Genomic DNA, 20,362 nt, shown 5'->3' with positions numbered 1-20,362 from the left:
GTCTTGGACTCCGGCCCTAATTTGACTGCTGGCCACTGTCCCGGTGCACCTCGGAGCCTGGGTACTGCTGCCCCACTGTCAAAACCTGCTGGGAAAGAGCCAGCCTGAGCCAGGAGCTGGTCAGGAAAGATGTAACCAAACCATCAGCAGGAATCAGCCCTGGGAAGGGGGGCGATGGAACCAGAGGCAGCGTTTCGCTTCCCCTCTGTTCACATCACACAGATGAAGCACCAACCCAGGAAAAGCAGCTCGCGCTGTGGGGCCCCCCAAAGAGGCAGGGCGTCCAGAGCACCGAGCGCGTCTGAGGGAGCCGCGCAGCCACCCAGCCCAGCTGGCTCCCCAGCCACCACCGTCCTGGACAGCTGGGGCCTGTCCTGCCCCCAGCGGGGAGCAAGACTTCCAGAAGCAGAGTCTGTCCCAGGGCAGCGTTCGCTGAGCCAGGGCAGAAGGACCGAGACCAGCAGCTCAGGGCCCCGACCCCACAGGAGCAGAGAAGCCCCCTCTCCCCTCTGTGGGGGCAGCTTTGCAGGACCACACACACCCCCGTGTGCCGCGGACAGCCGTCACACCATCAGAGACTGAAACAGGCTGAGGAAGCGGAGCTGTGTCGGGCCTGAGCCCCCTTGTCCACGCGGGGAAGACCCCTCGGGAGCTCACCCCAGCCCTGATCTCCTACCCTGGGGGCTGCCACCAGCCAGGAAGCCCCCTCCATCCCTGCCTGGCCCAAGCCTGCTCTTCTCTGCTTGTCCACACCTGGCCTGACCCACAGCAACGCCCATAAGCCAAGGGAGACGCCCCCGGGGCAGGAAGACCCTGGTGCGGGGCCTGAGGGGGCGGGGCTCCTGGGGTCGGCTCCTCCGCAGCCTCTGCCAAGACCCACGTCTGTCCTGGGAGGGGCTGGGCCGTAAAGGGCCTCCTCGCCTAGCGTTACAGAGACCTGCAAACACTCCAGGACAGGAACAAACGGAGGAACAAAAGCGGTTCAAGAGAAAGAGGTGACGAGAAGCTGCAGCTTCAGAGGGGACAGGGCAGAGCACAGCTTCCTGCCAGTCCCTGCCAGGGCCCCAGGCCAGCCCTGAGGGCCTGCCCGAGGGAGCCGAGCAGCGGGACATCCGGCAGCCCGGCCAGCCGCCCACGTACCTTGACGGTGCTCAGGTCCATCGGGTGCTTGATGATGTCATGATAGTCGTGCAGCTCCAGGGCCTCGGCGTCCACCGGCTTGTAGAAGGGCCAGGCGTAGGCCGCGTGCTTCTTGGACAGCATCTCCTTGAGGATGCTGTCGCAGTGCCGGAGGTGCTCCGAGAGCCGGCCCTTCTTGCCCGCGTGCTGGGGCACCTCCCCGTCCTCCAGGTCCTTCTTGGGCGGCTTGATGGGGCGGCCCCCGCTCTCCCGCCGCGCCACCACCTTGGCCTGCTTGGGGTCCGAGAGCGGCGGGGGCGACTCACTGCGGCTGGCCGTGATGGCGGACGTCGTGGGCGTGGTGGTGTCCGCTTTCCGCTTCACGCCCTTCTTCTGCGACAGCGGAGATGACTGTGAGCCGGGAGCTGGCGCCCATGGGGGGCGGGGGGACCAGAACCCACCCGAGGGCGCTCTGGGAGCGCTGACCGCCCGCCAGGCCCCGAGCGAAGCGAGGGCGTGCATGGCCACTGCTGCCCTCCCGGGGCCCCTGCGCCACGCAGGACGCCGAGGCTCAGAGGGGCCACAGCGCCTGCCCGAGGTCACACAGCTGGCGATGGTGAGGCTGGACTCTGAGGCTACCCGGGCCCCCAGGCCTCACGGTCACGGGGGGTGCTCATTACCCTGAGAGGTACCACGCTGCCCATGTGTGCCCACACCTGTGCCCAGACCACGGCTTAGGGACCTGCAACACCAGGGTACTGCTGTGACCGGAACGGTCACCCAGTGTGGCTCAGGGACAGCAGAGATGAGAGATCCCTGCGGGTCAGAGGCTAGACGGAGCATCCCTGACACAGGCCTCAAAGCAGGCGCTCCACGGACAGTGGCAGCCGCAGGACGAGGGGCTGGGAGGAGCATGCGGGCGGCAGGGTGGGGGGCCCTGGAGACACCAGCAGGGGCACAAAGTCCGGGAGCCGGGAACCCGGGGCAGAGCGCTGGGCAGGTCCGGAGCCAACCCTAGGAGCGGCTCCCCGCCCAGGGAGGGACACCGAAGCGACCCGCCCGTCCCTGTTGGGCGGGCACAGTGGGGAGAGCATGTTGAGCGCCTGGGCAGCCAAGGTGCGGAGCCACCCCGAGACCGGCTCAGGGGCCCCCCCCGTCAGACAGGCGGGGCAGCCCCCGGGCGCCATGGGCACCTGGCCAGCGGCCTCCCCAGGGTCTACTGCGTGCACGCCGGCAAGACCAGCCCCGAGGGCACCGCCCCAGCCAAGCCCCTGCCCCCAGGCCGGCAGGCGCGAACCAGCCACCCACACACGCACGTCATGGCACCCACGGCAGGCCAAGCGCGTGCCGCTCACGGGGCCGCGGCAGACGGGACATGCTCCAAGGCAGCAGGGCGCTAGGCGCGACGGCCCGCCAGCGCCGCCCAGGACAGGCAGTGGAGGCTGCGGGGCGGGGCGAGCGGCGTTTTACCTTGGGGGAGCCATTTAACCCCTCTGAGCGCCCGCCTCCTCATCTGAAAGATGGGGGAAACACTGCCTGCCCCCGAGGGTCGCTGTGAGGGTCAAACCGGAGAAGACGATGCGCGTCAGTGGCCAGCCCGGGGCCCGCCCGGAGCGGGACCCTCAGCCATCCCTGCTGGCTGTGGACCTCGCAGAAAGTAAGTGCTCCGAGCCCAGGCCCTGCGGGGGAAGCTCCTGGCAAAGTTGGCGAGGGCCGTGCGCATAAGACGGAGGCCGCCGCCCTCCCCGCGCCAAACGCTGGAAATCCGAGCGTGCCTTCACCCCCTGCATGCCCCGCCGGGAACCCGTGTGTACCACGAAGGCCAGAGACGCCGGGGCCCCAGCGCGGCCGCCCTCACCAGCTGTGTGACCTGCGGCTCTGAGCGTCGGCGTCGGGAATCACAGCCCACCCCACGGGCGTGGGCAGACAGGACCGGTCCAGAGGCCCATGTGCCCAGCCTGTGCCCGGGGAAGGGACAGAGTGCCCCCCTGCCCGCCTGCACCTGCCTGCGTCCAGGACCCGGGAAGCTCACCTTGATGACGGGCGGCGTGGGAGGGACCACGGGGATGATGGGCGTGGCAGGGGGAGGTGGGGCGGCAGCCGGGGGGACAGGGACCGACGTGACGTTTGCGGTGATGGTTGGCACGGGGGTGGCGGCGATGACGGGCGTCTGGGAGACCGTGGGGGGGACGCTCTGGAAGGGGGTCGCCGGGCACACGGAGGACACGGCCGCCACTTGCTGCGAGCCTTGAGGGCGGAAGACAGGAGGCGGAGCTGGCCCGGCTCTGCGGCGCAGGACGCGGTGCTGGCGAGACCGGCCCCTCCTCCCGAGACCCTGGCCGTCATCCTCACGGCCGCCATCTCTGAGGCCTTGGTGACTGAACCAGGACAGGGCGCGGCCCGGGAGGTCAGAGTCTGGGAGGTCGGAGCCCGGGGCTTAACCCAGGCTCCCCAGGTCATCACCGGGTGACCGGGACAGAGCTGCAGCACCAGCCGCCGCCCCACCTCTCCGGAGGACTGGCCCCTCCTGGAACCCCAGGCAGCTCTCCACGGGGACCCACCTTGGTTTTGGGTTCCCAGGGCAGGGAAGGCCACCCCCGGGCTCCCGCTGCCGACCCTAACCCCCGCCACTCCTGGACGGTTCACAGAGAACACGCCGCGTGCTGAGGAGGCCAGGTCCTTGGAGGGGACACAGGAGCGGGGCAGCCTCAGAACCAGGGCCAGCGGGGAGGAGCCTGGGGACCCGGCAAGGCCGCGATCCCCGCCCAGGGCAGGCGCCGAGGCGGGGGCCTGCAGGCTACACAGCAGAGAGCCGGCTCCCAGGCCCTGACCGCCGCCGACCTCACGGAGAGGGACTCTGCGGCACCGGGAGGCAGGCACCCCCACCCCCATTACCTGCACTCTGTGTCCCCGAAGCTGGTTTCCGGCCTTTGCCCTTTGGAGCAGGGGGCAGTAATTCAACTTCCTCCTGGGGCATCTGAGCCACTTTCTGCAGAAAAATTTTCTCTAAGGCTTGGGCCATGAGCACTATGTCATCTGTGGGCTGAACACACGGGAGAGCAGGGTCACGCGCTGGGGAAGAGCCGCGCGTGTGCAGCAGAGAAACGCACGACCGCTGCTCAAGAAAAATGTGTATTTAAAAAGTTGTTAAGGGATCTGGTGGGGCAGGAGGGAAGCAAAAGGAATACATTTTAACGTGGAAACTCTTGGAAGAACTCAGAAAGCACAAAGGATAAAAAACCACTCTTTGTCCCATCACAGAGAGAAAACAAGGTCCAAGTGTGTGGAGGTTTTAAAGCATCCGGTATGTCGACTCCTTCTGAAAAGGCTGTTCGAACATTCGCTGTGCCAGCAGGGCACGTGGGCCCATGCACGGGGCGACCCCTCAAACACGCGGCTTGTGGGACCCGCATACCGCAGCCAGACAAGGGCTGAGCGGAAGGCCGCGGCGGCCTGAATCTGTCTGAGAGCCGCGGCGACACCAGTGGACACCAGCCAACCCCACACTGGCGCTCCACCCAGGCCTCCCCAGGCCGGGGGCCACTCACAGCAGCAGATGGGGCCCACACCACGCCACCTTCTCACCTTGTTATAAATGTAACAATTTGTAAACATGGTGTTGAAGTCCTGCATACATTCACTCGCGCTCCAATAATAATTATTTTCTAGTCTCTTCTTAATGGTTCCCATGTCCATGGGGTTTTTTATTATCTTATGATAATCCTAGGAAAGAGATAGTCAGGGACGTTACTGTCAGATTCAATAAGACGATTTTCATGATTCCCAAGCGCCAAGATCGTGCACGAGGCAGTCTTCTCGGGCAGCTGGGCGCCGGGGCTGGACCCAGGTTTCTGTCCAGCTGAGGGCAGGGGGGGCGCCAGGTCTGGGGGAGCCCTGGGCCAGCATGGACCCTGCCAAGCCCCTCTGGTCTGCCAGGGGCTCTGTGTGCGCAGAGGACTGAAGAGGGGGTCTAGGTGCTGGATGAGGGGCTAAGCCCCCTCCCTGGATTCCAAACTTCACTCGAGGGCCTGCAGGTGCCCAAGGGCCAAGCTGGCTCAAGAGCCAGGCTGCCAAGTGCTGGCCCAGGACTCCCCTCGCAGGACTCCGGGGTTCTTGGCTCAGGCCCAGGCGAGAAAGCTGTCAGACGGTCAGGTTGGCCCCAGGCATGCAGCTAGGGTGCCATCCCCGGGAAGGCCAGCCTCCCCGACGTGAGCACAAGGCCGTGTGTGCAGACGCGTCACTCCACAGGACCGTGCTGGTGCGGGGTGAGCCCCAGAGCACCTCTGCGCCTGGGCTGGCCCGCCTCGTCCACCCACGAGGATGTGGCCTCCCGCTGCCCGCACCGGGGGCAGCCGCCCTCCCTGACCCCAGGCCCGAGTGTCCCCTCGGCCCTTCCATCATCGCAGATTCTGGGCTGGGCCTGTCCTCCTATCACCTGCCACCTTCCTGCACTACCTGAGCCAAGGCCAGAGGGGCCGTCCTCCCAGGGCAGGGGGCCCCAGAGGGGCAGTGGGTAGGATCCTCACGGGCAGGAGTTGGGGCCACAGAGGGCCGGGGTGGCAAGCGGGGCACTCACAGGCAGGTTCAGCTTGATGGCGTCCACGGGCTGGTAGAAGGGCCAGGCGAACTGGTGTTTCCAGAGTGTCTTCACGACCACGTTCTGCATGTACTGCAGCTGGTTGGTCTTGCGGCCGGGCTTGGCGGGGTTGGAGACCTCTGGCGGGGGCGGGTTCACTGGGCCCGGGGCCGCCGGGATCCCCGTGGGGGCGACCGGCGTCGCGGTGGACATCCTCCGGCTGCTCACTCACTGACCGTCAAGGCAGCAGCTCAGGGAGGCCCTGGCTTCCTCTGTGCTCCCCGCCGAGGCGTGACATCCCATATCTGGGCCCACTCAGGCAGCACCTGCAGGGCAGGAAGCACCGCGGGGGATGGCCCATCACCCCAGCCTCGGCCGGCTCCACGGGCGTGAGGCCGCGCGGTCATGGCGAGGCCACCTTGGCGCGTCCGCCCCGGGCAGGCCCGCCCTCACCTGTCACAGGGCCACTGTCACGCCGCTGGCCTCGGGCCGGGGCAGGGAGAAAGCCCCGGGACAGGAGGCAGAATGTCAGCAAGTGCCCCCTGGGCAGGTGGGGGAGACGCGAGGGGCGGGGGGCGGCCGTCCAGGCGGAAGCCAGTGTCGGCTCACCGCCCACCAGCCGCCAGCCCGCGGGGGACTGCCTCTACACCGTCCTGGACACCAGCACCCTTCCAGGCAGCGACTCGCGCGTCGAGAGCGGCGACGTGGACCCGAGGGCCGAGCCAGGCCGGCAGAAGGCGCGTGAGCACATGTGGCACACGGGCGACGGGGGTTCCAACGTAACCACGAGAACGGGCCCTGGTTTGTGATGGTGGCTGGGCTGTGACACGGCTGGTCCTCGGCCAATGGCGGGGGGGGGGCGGGTGGACGGGGCCCTGCAGCCTCAGCCAGCGGGCGGCCACAGGACCACAGCCTGGCTCTTGAAACATCCTGCACGCACAGCGCCGGGAAGGAAGTGGCCGCCGCTGCCCCACGTGTGTCAGGAGACTGCCCAGCTCTGCGGCGGGTGACAGACGGGCCGCCCCCACAGCGGCACCCCCACCACGTCCTGGGAGGAAGTCGGTGGCCCGGCTGTCACTTGTGTTTGCAGAACGCCCTAGGGGGCTGCACACAAGATCTGGACCTGGGCCCGGAGGCGCTTTTGGGCACTTGTCAGGGACCCAGCTGGGCCCAGGCTGGGAGGCAGGGCCTGCGTGGGGGCCGGAGGGCCCTCAGAACAGCACCCGTCTGCCAATGGGACCACATCCACCCTCTATGATTTGCAAAAGCAGGTCCCTATAACTTGCAGAGTTTTTCTAGCTGGTTGACATCCTGCCAGCAGCCCACAATCTGCCACGTGGGCATGTTTATACCACAGTCATCAGAGAAAGCTACAGACCAGGGGCTTCCCCCAGGCCAGAGCCTCCTCTGCAATCTGCCCCAACCCAGAGCGAACAGGACTCCGAAAAGACATCGGGCGCTTCCCACGCACCAAGCAGACCTGCCCGCCTGATGCCCTCCTCGGAGGAACATTCTGGAACACCCCGAGGCACCCTGCCCCCCTCAAGGGCCTGAGCGCGTCTCCTCCACACCGGCTCCTGGGCCTCCGTCGGGAGGGGGCCATGCCCGCCCAGCTGACGGCGCTGACACGGCGTCTCCCCGCCGCTCAGAGACGGCCTGCGTTCTCAGCCTCGATGACCCACTGCCCACCCTGCAGGTCCGACCACTTCCGGCCTAGCGCCACCCTCCTGCTGGGGTCCCTGCGAACCTGCCCCCCTCGGGGCTCCCATCCAAACCAGCACGGCCTGTCCCACCCTGGCCTGCAGGCCCCGACCCGACCAGTCACAGGACCAGTCTCCCTGTCCTGGCTGCCGCAGCCTCACAGGCCCGTGTCCTCCCCCTCATCCTCTGCCCCAGCACCATCGCCGGCTGGGCCTCCCAGACCCCGGGCAGCTCAGGGCTACAGAGCAGACTCGGGGCCAGACCCTTGGTCCCAGTCCCAGCTCTGCCCTTTGCTAACCCCAGGATCCAGTCCGCCTGTGTCCCCACAGGAGTCAAGACTAAAGGACTCCAGCACAGAGCACTCAGGCCAGTGCTGGACACGCACCAATCACCCCACGGTCCTGCCGTGAAGGCTGCAGTGGCTGCCGACGTGGGGGTCCCCAAGGTCCATTGAGGACACAGCCTGTTCCTGCCTGATGTCGGACGAGCGCAGCGTGGGCCCCCGGGTGCAGGCCGGGTGGGGATCCAGGTGTGTGTCCCCAGGTGTGGGACGGGTGGGCCCCAGACGCGGGGTGGGTGGGCAGGCACCCAGTACCCAGCGCTGCTGCTACACAGTCCTCAGGGAACAGGCAGGACACCGCCAGGGCCTTGAACCACCTGAAGGGACACGGGGGCCCCAGGCTGCTGCCAAGGTGCAGACGGGCCTCCTCCACGCACGAGGACAGGTGGACACAGCTCTCTGCAGGGACGTGCTGGGGCCGCCACAGGGGCCCTTAGCCTGGCCTTTGACCTCCGCCCCCTCCCCTGACCAATGACTGACCACTCCACACGGCGGCGGAGCAGCAGGAAGCCAGCCCCCGCCGCAAACACGGGACACACTCCTTCCGTGGGTGAGCGCCCAGGGCCCACAAGGCAGCCGGCTCCGCCCTAGAGGGGCCGACAGTGCAAGCCAGGCGGACAGGCCGCTTCCTGAGTCCCGCCCAGCCCGGGCGCCCGCTTGGCAGGGCCGGTGACCCCAGACGACACGGTTCAGCTCAGAGCCCAGTGTTGGGCTGGCACGTGCTCACTGAACACCGACCACAGGCCACAGGGAGTCCCGAGGCTGGAACCACTGCGGACCCCGGACGGTCTGTGGGGTTCAGGGAGGACATTCACAGAAGATGCTGGATGCCCCACAGCCTGGGGCTGGCACAGGGCAGGGGGCCTCTGCAAACATGAACGTGGCCTCCAGCACTTCCGCCAGGAGGAGTGAACCCCTGCACCCAGACTCCTGCGGGTGTGTGGGGTGACCCCAGGGGTCGTGGCGTCCAGCGTCAGACGGTGGCACACAGCACCCCCAAGGGCAGAGGCGAGCGCGTGGCTTGTCTTCTGCCCCTGGCAGCCTGGGCACCAGCTCAACAGGGAGGAAGGAAGGGCAGCAGGAGCATCAGAGGCTGGGCAAGGCCCCCCATCCCAGGTACCAGGACTGCTCTCCTGGGCAGGGCCATGCGGCAGGGCAGAACCCTCCCAGGCGGGCCACAGCGTCACACAGGTCACCTGGTGCTGTCCCTCTGGGGGCGGGTAAGGGGGCCACGCCGCTCCCCATCGCGGCCAGCCTTCCTAGAACGCAGCAGAGCCCAGATCGGGCCTCATGTATGTCCAGGGCAAGCAGAGTCACAGTGAGAGTCTGGCCTCGCCTCCCCCCAACCCTGCCGACCCGAGAGCGACCCAGAGGAAACCAGACGCTGGCTGAGCCCAGGACGTCCCCTTGAGGAGCAGCAAGATGACGGAGAGGACCCCTGGGTGCCCAGGACCCCACGCCCACAGCACGCGGGCCCCTGGGCTGTTTTCTCCCTTTCTGTTTGCACTTCTGAACCGGTGAATTTATTTTTTTAAGAACACATTACTCTTGCAAAAAGAAACAAGTGTAAAGGGGCTTCTAGTTTGGAAAAATGCTCCAACCCAGACAAGCATCTGGGAGCTTGCATCTCTTCCTCCGGGGTTTGAGAACGCTCCTGCGAGGTCGGGGGCCAGGCCGGGCCAGGCAGCTGCTCATGCTCCATCCGGGGCAAGTCCTGGCGCCACGACGACCCCAAGGCCTCAGCTCACCCTCGGCAGGGCTGTGAGAGGTGCCATCGACCCCCTCACGCCCACCCCCGCCCACGTCGCCTGGATGGCCAAGAAACACCACCAGCGCCCACCTGTCGGGGCAGCAGGCAGCCGAGGCTGGACGCCCGGGGGGCCGCCTGCGCCCGCCGCCGCAGCTGTGCCATTTGTCAGCCGCCTCATCTGGGCGGGGGGTCAGAGCCGCATCCCAAGATCAGAAGGCACACACTGCTTCCAGAAAGAAGCTGGAGCCCCACAGTGCACTAGCTGACCCCCACGCACCCCTCCAGGGCTCAGCCCTGGGCTGACATTGGCCCCGGAGAAGAGGGCCGGAGCCACGTGGGGACTTAAAACGACAGGACAGGCTGGGGAGTCACCACCCGGCCGTGTCCAGGGTCACCAGGCACCCGCCCCCCGCGGGCCCTGGCCAGGCCTCACCAGCTGCCCTCCTGGGTGAGGTCGCGGGGGCAGACAGTGAAGAAGCCCCGAAGGACGTTGGGTGGTCGGCCGCAGGCCGTCCACCCCTACTGAAGGGGGCACGCCGCCTGACCCCACAAGGCCAGGGAGCAGCCCCACCGCGTGGATGACAAAGCCCAGGCTCTTCCATCCTTGGGGTAGTTCCTGAACCCACCCACGGAGGGCCTCAGGGACATGAGCCCAGGACCGCCCTGCCTCCCGACCTGGCTTCTGGCATCACCGGGTGAGAGAGGGAGCCCAGCAGTCAGAAGACACCAGACGGCCCCACCACAACCAGAAGGAGGGCCACCGCGACCCCGGGGGCAGCCCCCGGCAGCAGCACCCCTCCGAGTTCCCCGTCTAATTTCAGCTGGGGACGCGAAGATGCCACAGACATGGGGGCCATGCAGAAGGGCAGCGGGGCGTGCCTGCTAGGGTCTGCCACGCCAGGGTTCAAGTCCCAGCTGCCCTCTTGGCTGACCACCGGCACGGCCGCCAGCGGTCCAGTGCTTCCAAGCCAGCCCCTAGGACGAGGGCTCCTGGACAGCGGTTAAAGAGCCGGTGACACCAGCCCCTCGGGGGGTCTCCTCGCCCAGCAGGCCTGAGCTCCGCGTGGGTGCCTGGGACATCCCAGCCCCGCCCTTCAGCGCTGCCAGGCCCCACCCAGGACGGAGGCCTGGTCACCTGCCCACCTGACCTCTCCGGCTAGGGACGCAAACGAGAAGACTGCAGGGGCCAGCGTGGCCGGGTGGCTGCGTCCACTGGCAGAGACTCCAGACTCTCTTCCTCAAGGGAGCCCCAGGGGGGTGCCCACAGGCCCCTTAAATCGAGGGAAACAAGGCCAACTCAGAGGGTTTCCAGAAGGGTCCAGCCCAAAGCCACCTGGGGCTGGGCGGGGACACCAGGAGGGGCACAGAAGGAGCAGAGGAAACGCCCGGCTGGGAGCCCTCCTCGGGGGTCCCGGGTCAGCCCCTGGCAGCGCTTACAGGGGCTGGCTGCAGGTGGGGAAACTGAGGCCCCCACCACGTGGACGCGCGACCTCCTGGGGCGGAAGCAGGGCCCCCACAGACGCCCGCCTCCTGGAACAGCTGTGAGCTCCTGGGACGTGAGCACCCCCACTCCAGCACACTTGGGGCACAAGCAGGCAATGCCCGTCGTGAACAGGCCGGGAGCAACCCGCCACCCGGCCGGGGATCGCGGCCTCACGGATAGGCCGGATCCCGACACTCGCTCCCCCAACGCCAGGCGTGTCCTGATGGAGCCTTCAGGGACTCAGAAACTGGCCAGTACACCTGCGTTCCTGCAGCCCCCCGGGTCTGAGACAACATCCCAAGTCAGACACGACATCCTGCAGGGAAACACATCAACCTCCAGGGGAGTGTCAACGTGGACCCAGAGGGCCGTCCCTCAGCGGGAAAGGGCCAGCTTCTGCTGCAAAAGAATGAGAAAGAAAGCTCACTCCTCGGGATAGTTTTCTGGGGTCACAGCTGCAACGGAGGAAGGCTGCCCGTCACTGGGGTCGGCTGCTCCACCCAGCCCAGGATGCCTCAGGGCCCCTTGAGGCCTGGGGGGGACGGCCGGGGCAGACAAGGCGGCGGCCAGCACCTCCACCCTGGGCCAGCGTGCTGGAAACACCTGCTGGACAGCAAGTCAAGAAGCGTCTACGTCCACACGGACTATTTGATGACCTTGGACTCAACGTCAGTGCTTTGGGGGTGACGGCGGTGTGCAGTACAATACTTTAAAAGCCCTTACACTTCAGAGATGGGAACCAAGTCTCAGGAAGGAGATACGTCTGGAGTCTGCTCTGTGGTCACAGGGGTGGGAGTGGGGCTGAAATGACTGGGGGGGTCTCTGAGCAGAAGTGGGGCACGCAGGGGGCCTCCACTGGCCACACTGGAAAGCCCCCACCTCAAGAAGAGGTGAACCCCCCTTTCCTTGGGCGCTCAGGACCCTGCACCCCCCCACCCCACAGCAACAGCGAGACCTGGGGGAAACAGCCCTGCTCCCTGGGCCCCCTGGCCCAACAGAGGAGAGGACCCCAGGTTTGGGCAGGGGGTGGACTCAGGCAGGACGGCCTGGGACGGGGTGGGGAAGTGCAGGCGACAGAGCCCAGAACCAGACACCAGACGGAGCAGACCCGCAAGCTGCCCGGGCTCCCCTTCACCCCCAGCCCCTGGGGGGCGGGTCTCACCTCCTGGGACAAACAGGCAGGAGCAAACCATGCGGGTCCCCCCCACCCGCCACGGGCCCCGGAGCCTGCCAGGCCCGCTGAAAACCAGCCTTCCAGGAGACCGGCTGCGGGCACGGCAAGGCAGGCGCGCTTGCCCCACCGTGAGGAGCCTCACGTGTGCCCTGCGTGGGGACCCCCGGGCCCCAGCCCCTCAGAGGGGGGATCAAGGCTGAGAGCACCCCCCAAACACACACACTCCTCCCGGGGAGCACACACACACACACACCTCCCGGGGAGCACCCCCAACACACACACCACCCGGGGAGCACCCCCACACACACACCCCTCCCAGGGAGCACCCCCCACACACACCCCTCCCGGGGAGCACCCCCCACACACACCCCTCCCGGGGAGCACCCCCCAAACACACACATTCCTCCCGGGGAGCACCCCCACACACACACCCCTCCCGGGGAGCACCCCCCCACACACCCCTCCCAGGGAGCACCCCCCACACACACACATTCCTCCCGGGGAGCACCCCCACACACACTCCCCCCGGGGTGCACCCCCACACACACACCCCTCCCGGGGAGCACCCCCCAAACACACACATTCCTCCCGGGGAGCACCCCCAACACACACACCACCCGGGGAGCACCCCACACACACACCCCTCCTGGGGAGCACCCCCCAAACACACACATTCCTCCCGGGGAGCACCCCCACACACACACCCCTCCCGGGGAGTACCCCCCCACACCCCCCTCCCGGGGAGCACCCCCACACACACCCCTCCCGGGGAGCACCCCCCCCACACACATTCCTCCCAGGGAGCACCCCCACACACACTCCCCCCAGGGTGCACCCCCACACACACACCCCTCCCGGGGAGCACCCCCACACACACACCCCTCCCGGGGAGCACCCCACACACACACACCTCCCGGGGAGCACCCCCCAAACACACACACTCCTCCCGGGGAGCACCCCACACACACACACACCTCCCGGGGAGCACCCCCCACACACACACACCTCCTGGGGAGCACCCCCCAAACACACACACACACCTCCCGGGGAGCACCCTCCCACACACACACTTCCCGGGGTGCCCGCCAGGCCCGAAGGCAGCACCACGAAGGGGTGAGGGTGAGAGTGAGAGAAGCTTTCCCTCGAAGAGAGGGGATCTGAAACCGCCAGGAGCGGAAACGCTCAGACAAACCGCAAAAGCCCTCAAGCGGCGAGAGGAAACCCAGACAGGGGTTCCGGCGGGATCCTGCAGGAGGGCTCAGAAAGCCAACCGGCCGGCCCACCGTGGTGAAGGGGCGGGGCCGGGGTCACCCACATGCCACTCCACCCCCTGGGGCCACACACCCGCTGCTCCATCGCGAGGGACCCCTGTGCAGGACGCATCCGGCCATGGCGGGCCCCAGAGGTCACGGCCATCTCCCCGCCCCTTCCCAGGGTCCCTGGACTCAAGGCTCTGGGACCCGCCTCCTTCCTCCCTAGGGAACTGGAATCAGAAATAAAACACAGAAAACTCAGGCCCTGTAGGCTGGCTCAACCCGGAAGAATGCCTCAAGAGAGGCTGGACACCAGGGGCCTTCAGGCTCCTGGACAAACAAGGGGAGAGTGTGGACCTCTGTCCAGGGGCCACGAGGGAAACCGCCCAGAAAATGCAGCTGCAGTGGCGGCTCCAACCCTCCCACCGCAGACAGGACCCAGCGGCAGGAGTCGGGCGCACCTGGGCGGCCTGGTCTCCGACATGTCTCGGGGGGTGCTGCAGGGGGACCAACCCAGGGGCTGCTCGCTCACCAGCATTGGGGGCCACGCTTTCAGCCATGGGGGGAGTGGGTAGCAGGGAGGATTGGGCCAGTAAGGTGGGCAGGGTCAGAGGAAGAGGCATAGGGGTGAGGAGTCCCAGGAAGCTCCTAGCTTGGAGGGCGTCAGGCCAAGCGGGGAAACCCGAGCCACAATCAGGTTGGGGGAAGGCCGGTGGGGGATGTGGGCACTGAGGGTGGAGGTCAGAGGTTGGTAGAAAGCCTGGGAGGGGCACCCCCATCCTGGTGTCACCTCCTCCCCCTCCCCTCTGTCCCAGACCAGAGCAGACCCTCTGGCCTCGCCTCCTGAGTTGGGTGCAGTGGGCCCCCTTTCTGCCCGTGGGGGCCCCCACCGCGACGCTGCCCCATCTCCCCGGGTCCCACCCCAGCATCGGCGGGGTTACAGGGGCTCCACTTTCCGGGTGGGGTGGGAGGTTCAGTGGTGAAAGGGCCCAGGGCAGAGCCAGGCTGTGAGCAAGGCCATCCACTCAACCCCAGAGGCTCCGCACATCTCAGAACGCCCGGGACAAACCCACAGAGACACGGCAGTGGGCCTCAGGGAAGGGCCAGCCTGCCGCCCCAGCGCCTCTGCCAGGGACAGCCGGGGCCCAGGAAACAGGAGCCGCGTGGGCAGGGTCGGCTTCAGTGACAGATGGGGCCAACTGCCTCTTCCAGCGAGGGGAACCAGGGGCCCTGCGAGGGGCCTCCGAGCAGGTCAGCCAGGCGGGCAGGAGCCCTGCACATCCCAGGCCCTGCTGGCCACCAACCCCAGCCTCACAGGGACGAGTGCCACCATGGCCACCACCTGAAGGGCCTCTGCCCAGAGCGGCTCAGCCCCGACCAGGGCCCCGAGCCCACCCGGGGTCGGGGAGTGACCCCACCAGGCCAGCCCCATCACATGCCACAGCATCCCCAGGTCTGCGGGAGCCCTAAGGTCCGTCCAGTCAGAGCTACGGTTTTCCCAGTAGTCATGTATGGATGTGAGAATCAGACCAAAAAGAAGGCTGAACACTGAAGAACTGATGCTTTAGAACTCCAAGAGTGTTGGAGAAGACTCTTGAGAGACCCTTGGACTGCAAGGAGATCCAACCAGTCCATCCTAAAGGTGATCGGTCCTGAATATTCATTGGAAGGACTGATTCTAAAGCTGAAACTCCAATACTTTGGTCACCTGATACGAGGAACTGACTCATTGGAAAAGACCTTGATGCTGGGAAAGATTGAAGGCAGGAAGAGAAGGGGACGACAGATGATGAGATGGTTGGACGGCATCACTGACTCAACTGACATGAGTCTGAACAAGCTCTGGGACTTGGCGATGGACAGGGAGGCCTGGCGTGCTGCAGTCCACGGAGTCGCAGAGTCAGACATGACTGAGCCACTGAACCGAACTAACGCACCGGCCTGGCCTCCGAGAGTCCTTGGTCCCCCTCCCGGTGCCCCCATGTCCTCTCAGCTCTGCAACCCCAGAGCTAAGGCTCCTCCTCAATCCAGTGTTCCCTGACACCCCATGCTTCTGCCCAGCCTACCTGGAGAAGGCAGTCTCCGACCAGCTCTGCTGTGGGGTCACTGCTCACAGCAGGGGTCAGGCCAGCCACACCCCATAACCTGTGCAAGGCTGACCCCACCCACCTCTCAAACAATCCACCCTTAAGGAAAACAAAAAAACCACAGAGACGCTACACCAGCGGTGCATGTCAGGGTCTGGAGAGCTCCAGGGGGCTTCTGGGGGGGAGGCGGCGAGGGACCCACCACTTGAAGGGGGGATGACATCGGGAGACACACGGAGGACAGCCTGACCAGCCCCTACGCTTCTGGAGAGGGAACAGGGGGACAAGCCTCTCTGGGCCAGTCAGCCCCACAGAGGATACAAGGGGTCAAGTGGTCACTGCACTTGCCGGGGGGCCTGGCCCCGTGTGCAGTCACTGTAGCCTGTCCCAACAGACAACCCCCATTGGACACCGACACCTGTGTGTCAGCAACCCCGGGACCCTGAGCAGGAGGAAGCTCCACGCCCACCGCGCGTCCCAGACCAGACCAGGCAGCGGCCGTGCCTGCCAGGGCCCTCCCGACCTCACAGCCCGGGTGACAGCCCTCACAAGGATGCTGACCCTTCGCCCCACGTAACAGACGGGACCGGAGGCCTAGAGGGGCTGGGAGGCCGTGGAGCCTGAGCAGGCAGGCGGGAGATCAGCCTGGGACCCCACGACCACCGCCCAATCCCGGCGTCGAGGGGCAGCTGGCCCCCCCCAGCCCTCAGGGGAGCCCACCGGTGCCAGCCCAGAGTGGCACCTCGGATGACCCAGCCTTGGTAAACCAGGGTCCCCACACAAACTTGCTCCCTGGGTGCCCACACCGTTCCAGGACCGCAGGGGCTCCCACGGGAGGGCTGTCCAGAGCCTGGAAGCCCTGGAGAGAGACCGGCACGCGCTCTGAGTGCGGGGGGCGCCAAGGGCTGGGGGTCCCACAGCCGCCATCCCTGGGACCCTTCCCACAGCCCCAGAGCTCACACGCTTACCGAGTGCCGCCTCGCCCCGCCCACGGGGTGTGGGGGTGGGGGCTCCGTCATCTCAGGGGACCGTCACCGGGCCATCGATGTCTTCCCCATCCAGACCCCCCAACAGCCCGGCTGGGACAGCCTGCTGGCAGCTGAGACCGCAGAGCATAGGGTGGGCGTGGCTTATCTGGGGCACACAGGCAGCAGGGCCCCTGCTCTGCACCAGCAGCCCTGGCACCCGGGCTCTGCCCCACAGGCAGGCAGGCTGGGGGCTGGGCAGCACCCCCTCCTGCCCTCTCCTCCCATTGGCACCTGACTTTCACCCTGCGATGCTGTCAGACCACGCGGGCCCCCAGCCCCTCCTGATAACACGGCTTGAGGGTCCAGCCACTCGACACGCGTTCCCGCCCCCAGTTACCGGGGACCTTGGCGGGGACCCCGGAGCGCTGGCTCCTCACGACAGGCAGCGTCTTGGACACGGGTGCCCCCAGCCCTCCTGAACACGCTCCTGATCACCCTCCTGAGCCCAGATTCCAACACTTGCAGGAAAACCCCACTGCGCACCTGGGGCACCAGGCACCCCAGGTGGCAGCTCCCGAGCACGGGGCGAGTGTTCTCCCAGGCACCTCGTGACCTCCTGACCCCCCACCCAGTTCTGCGGCAAGGATGGAGGGGGGCGTCCCCCTGTGCGTCTGCCAGCTCAGACTCCAGCCCACAAAGACCCTGAAAAGGGGTTAGGTTCAGACCAGGTTCTAGCGTGCAACAGTGAAAACCTGGCCGCAGGAACAGACGCTCACCCACAGCGCTAACACAGCTGGGCCTCTGGACACACACCCCCCAGCCCAGGTAACCATCATCTCGGAGACCCAGAAACGGCACCCTTGGCCTTTAAGAGCCCAGTGCTTGTCGGAGGCAGGACCACAGGCCCCCAGAGCAGGGGGGTGCAGGTGCCAAAGGGGGAGCTGAGGGGGGTTCAACAAGCCGCCCGCCCCCTGGGCACCTACCTACGGGCATCCTTGATCCAAGTGCCCGGGCCACCCCACGCTGTTATGACCCCTGTGGACCTTGTCCACGGACACCAGGGGGCAGGGCTCGGGGTGGGGTGGAGGGCGGGCTCCCAAGCAGGGGCTCTCCCAGGACAAGCTCCCAGCAGACAGGTACGCACCTAGCGGTGTAGCTTTCTGCCACATGTCACTAAAGTTCCCTTTGGAAGCAAGGAATGCTGACTAGACCCTGGCCTGCTGACACAGGGTCTACGAGGACCTGACCTGTCCCTTTACAAGTCCGCCATCAGTCAGGTAGACCAGAAAGGAGGACAGGGCTGCTCAGCCACCCAGGGACTGCCCAGAGACAAGGGGGGGGGCGGTCTGCGGAGCCTCTTCCAGCACACACACCAGGGCAGATGCTCCCTGGGGGCCTCCCACTCCCCACCTGGGCCAGCTCCCCCTGGCCCCACAGGATGAGCGCTGGTCTCCAAGGAGAACAGGACCCACCAGCGGGGGTGCAGGGCCAGGCTGGCCGGGGGCGGCGTCCTGCACCAACCACTCCACTGCGATCGGTGGCGGGAGGGCCAGCGCTCCCCAGAGAGCGCTCTGCCGCCCAGAACCAGGAAATGGCCGTGCACCGCGCCGAGCGCGGGGCGCAGGGCTCGGGCGGCTGGCAATGCGCCAGGCTAGAGGAAGAGGGCGCAGGAAGCGCGGCTGGCCGCGGCGGGCGCTGGGCGGGCGCTGTCTACCCCGCCGCCCCCCCCACTTTCACTTTCTGCCCGCGAGCCCGGTGGGCGCAGCGTATTTAACAGATCGCCTCCCAAGCTCACTTCCCAAGCGCGCGCGCGCGGGCTGTTGTGGAGGGAAAGCAATTACTCCACTTTCTAAAAACAAAACAAAAATCGACAGGCGCCGCCCGGCCCTCCTTCCCCGGACGTCCCCGCGGCGGGGCTGGGGCTGGATCGAAGCTTCCGAGGAGCTGCTGGGGCGGGATTCCAGAGGCCTGCCCGCCCCCCCCCCCGCCCCGAGGTTACAGGAAAGGTCAGGGCGAAACAGCCCACTTCGCCCCGCGTCCCCTCCCGCCCCAGACGCCGTGCGCCCTATCTCTTCGGATCTGTAACCGCGAGCACACATCAAGGCCTCACGACAGAGAAGGGCAAACACAGACCTTTATTTGCAAATAAGAGGCCGGACTCCAGGCTGCGGGAGGATGGTGGAGGGGGAGGGAAGCGGGGAGGTCCCTAACTCCTGAGGCCGGACCCTCGCAGGGATTCAGGCCTTTCTTCACCCCCTTGAATGCCAACCTCTCCCCCAGGAGAAATGCCATCCAGGGACTCAGGAAAAGAACCCCCATTTTAAAGAAAGAGTCAGGAAGAAATCCTACAAAACAAGGTTAAAAAAAAGAAGAAGAAAGAAAAACAAACTTTTTCCTCCGTCCTCACTTGGGGGGACGCAGCGAACCTTCAGTTACACACCTTCCGCTCCCCCAGCCCGTAGTCTGCCCAAGGATACACAACAGCACCCCCCCAGCACCATTAACTTTGCAGCCACAACCCACGGAACACGCGGGGAGGAGCCCCAGTTGTGCGCTTCTGGGTAGAAAGCTTCCAGCCAAAATGAAGGATCGCAGGCCGGTCAGGGGCTGGGCCCAATGGCGGGAACCCGCAGGGAGGACCACGGGACCGCCCCCGGGGGGTCTGCTGGCGGACCCGTGCCTGCTCCCACTTTCATCTTTCCAAAACCGCCCCTGGCCCCGAGGGAACAGGAGGCGACCCAAGGCCTCCACCCCCGGCCCTGACCACGACGAGCAACCGGTGGAGAGGACTCCCTCGAGCCCCACCTTTATTCTCGGGGAGCCCACGAGGGCCGGGGCAGCCGTGTGAGGCCTGGGGCGAGCATTTCTCCCCGCTGCGCTTGTGCCGTGCTGTCAGGCCAGGGCCCAGCCCAGCTCCTCCCGCTCCAACTCGATCTCGCCCGTTGTAAGCGCTTTTCACGCTGTTTTCAAAACGGGAACTGGGTCTCCTCCTCCGGGCTGCAACGACCCAGCAACTCCAAAGGGCTCAAAGTCAGCTCGGGCCCCTAATTCTGGAGGGAGCGGCCTCCACGCCGCGCCGCCGGCCTCGCCCCCCGCCCCAGCCGCGGCGACAGCCCCCGCGCGAGCCCCGCGGCCAGGGACCGAGGCGGGCCAGGCGCGCGCGGGCAAAGTGGCGCCGAAGCGCTACCTTCCCCTCCGCGTCCTCCCCGATCCCCCCTTCGAAAGATGGCGGGCGGAGGAAAGGGGGGGAAAAAATCCTTTCCGTGAGGGAGGGAGCGCGGGAGGTCGCTGGCGCAGGGCGCGCGGGCCGTGCCAACTCCAGGCTGCGCGCCCCGGCCGCGGCGACGCCCCCGAGCCCGGGACGCGGGCGGCCGAGTGGGCGCGGGCGGAGGGCCGAGGGGAGGGGTCCGCGCCGCCGCCGCGACCCCGGGCCGCCGCCGCGCTTTGTTGCATCGTGGCCGCGCACAAAGGCGGCGGCGGAGACGGCGGCCCGGGTGCCAGGCTCCCCGGACGCGCCGGCGGCCCGCGCGGGGCGCACGGGGCCGCGCTCCCCGGCCCGCCCGGCCCGCCTCCGCCCGCGCCGCCCGCCGCCCCGCGCGCGCAAGGAAGCAAAAGAAAGGCGTACTTGGCCTCGGCGGCTCCGGCGGCCGTCCCCTCCCGGCCCGCGCGGCCGGCTCCTCTTTGGCTAGCCGGCCCCGGCAGCATAATAGACGCGCCGGAGCCGAGCAGGGCTCATGCGCTGCGCCGCGGCGCCTGGCGGGAGTCGTAGTCCGCGGCCGGGCCCGCGCCGGGGCCGCCCAGGGGAGGCCGTGGCGCGCGGACTACATGTCCCGGCCCCGCCGGCGCCCCGCCCCGCCCCGCGCGCCCCCGCCCGCCGCCCGCCCCGCCGACCCGGCCGCGAGCGGGCCCGG

General features: G+C 67.1%; 2 protein-coding genes across 6 annotated transcripts in view; one reads left to right on the top strand and one right to left on the bottom strand.

Annotated features, from left to right (window-relative positions):
• The window catches only part of BRD3 (bromodomain containing 3), a 32,659-nt gene extending 12,505 nt beyond the window's left edge, over positions 1-20,154 (bottom strand). The window contains exons 1-6 of one of the 4 annotated variants that reach the window (XM_081595887.1): positions 20,077-20,154; positions 5,696-6,021; positions 4,705-4,842; positions 4,015-4,162; positions 3,152-3,366; positions 1,141-1,512 (exon numbers count right to left, since the gene is read on the bottom strand). In XM_081595887.1, coding sequence (XP_081452013.1) covers positions 1,141-1,512; positions 3,152-3,366; positions 4,015-4,162; positions 4,705-4,842; positions 5,696-5,908 — 1,086 coding nt within the window. In that variant the 5' untranslated portion in view covers positions 5,909-6,021; positions 20,077-20,154. Of the gene's footprint in view, positions 1-1,140; positions 1,513-3,151; positions 3,367-4,014; positions 4,163-4,704; positions 4,843-5,695; positions 6,022-6,148; positions 6,477-20,076 lie in introns of those variants that run through there. The other 3 variants (XM_081595889.1, XM_081595886.1, XM_081595888.1) reach the window with 3 other exon arrangements.
• On the top strand, positions 6,526-13,658 carry LOC145547117 (uncharacterized). Of its 2 annotated transcripts, none has more exons than XM_081595890.1 (3): positions 6,526-7,391; positions 7,726-7,925; positions 9,039-13,658. In XM_081595890.1, the coding sequence occupies exon 3, from the start codon at positions 11,776-11,778 to the stop codon at positions 13,258-13,260; it is 1,485 nt and encodes a 494-aa protein (XP_081452016.1). In that variant the 5' UTR covers positions 6,526-7,391; positions 7,726-7,925; positions 9,039-11,775; the 3' UTR covers positions 13,261-13,658. The 2 variants fall into 2 exon arrangements, with proteins under 2 accessions (XP_081452016.1, XP_081452017.1); XM_081595891.1 differs by having other exon boundaries at positions 7,726-8,852.
• Positions 20,155-20,362: the final 208 nt, after the last annotated feature.

The sequence above is a fragment of the Giraffa tippelskirchi genome, chromosome 4 (assembly GCF_054371585.1).
Source record: "Giraffa tippelskirchi isolate mGirTip1 chromosome 4, T2T-mGirTip1v1.2.pri, whole genome shotgun sequence".
In the NCBI taxonomy this organism is placed as follows: Eukaryota; Metazoa; Chordata; class Mammalia; order Artiodactyla; family Giraffidae; genus Giraffa; species Giraffa tippelskirchi.
Note: the sequence above shows the minus strand (reverse complement) of the source record. Positions and strands in the feature narration are given on the sequence as shown.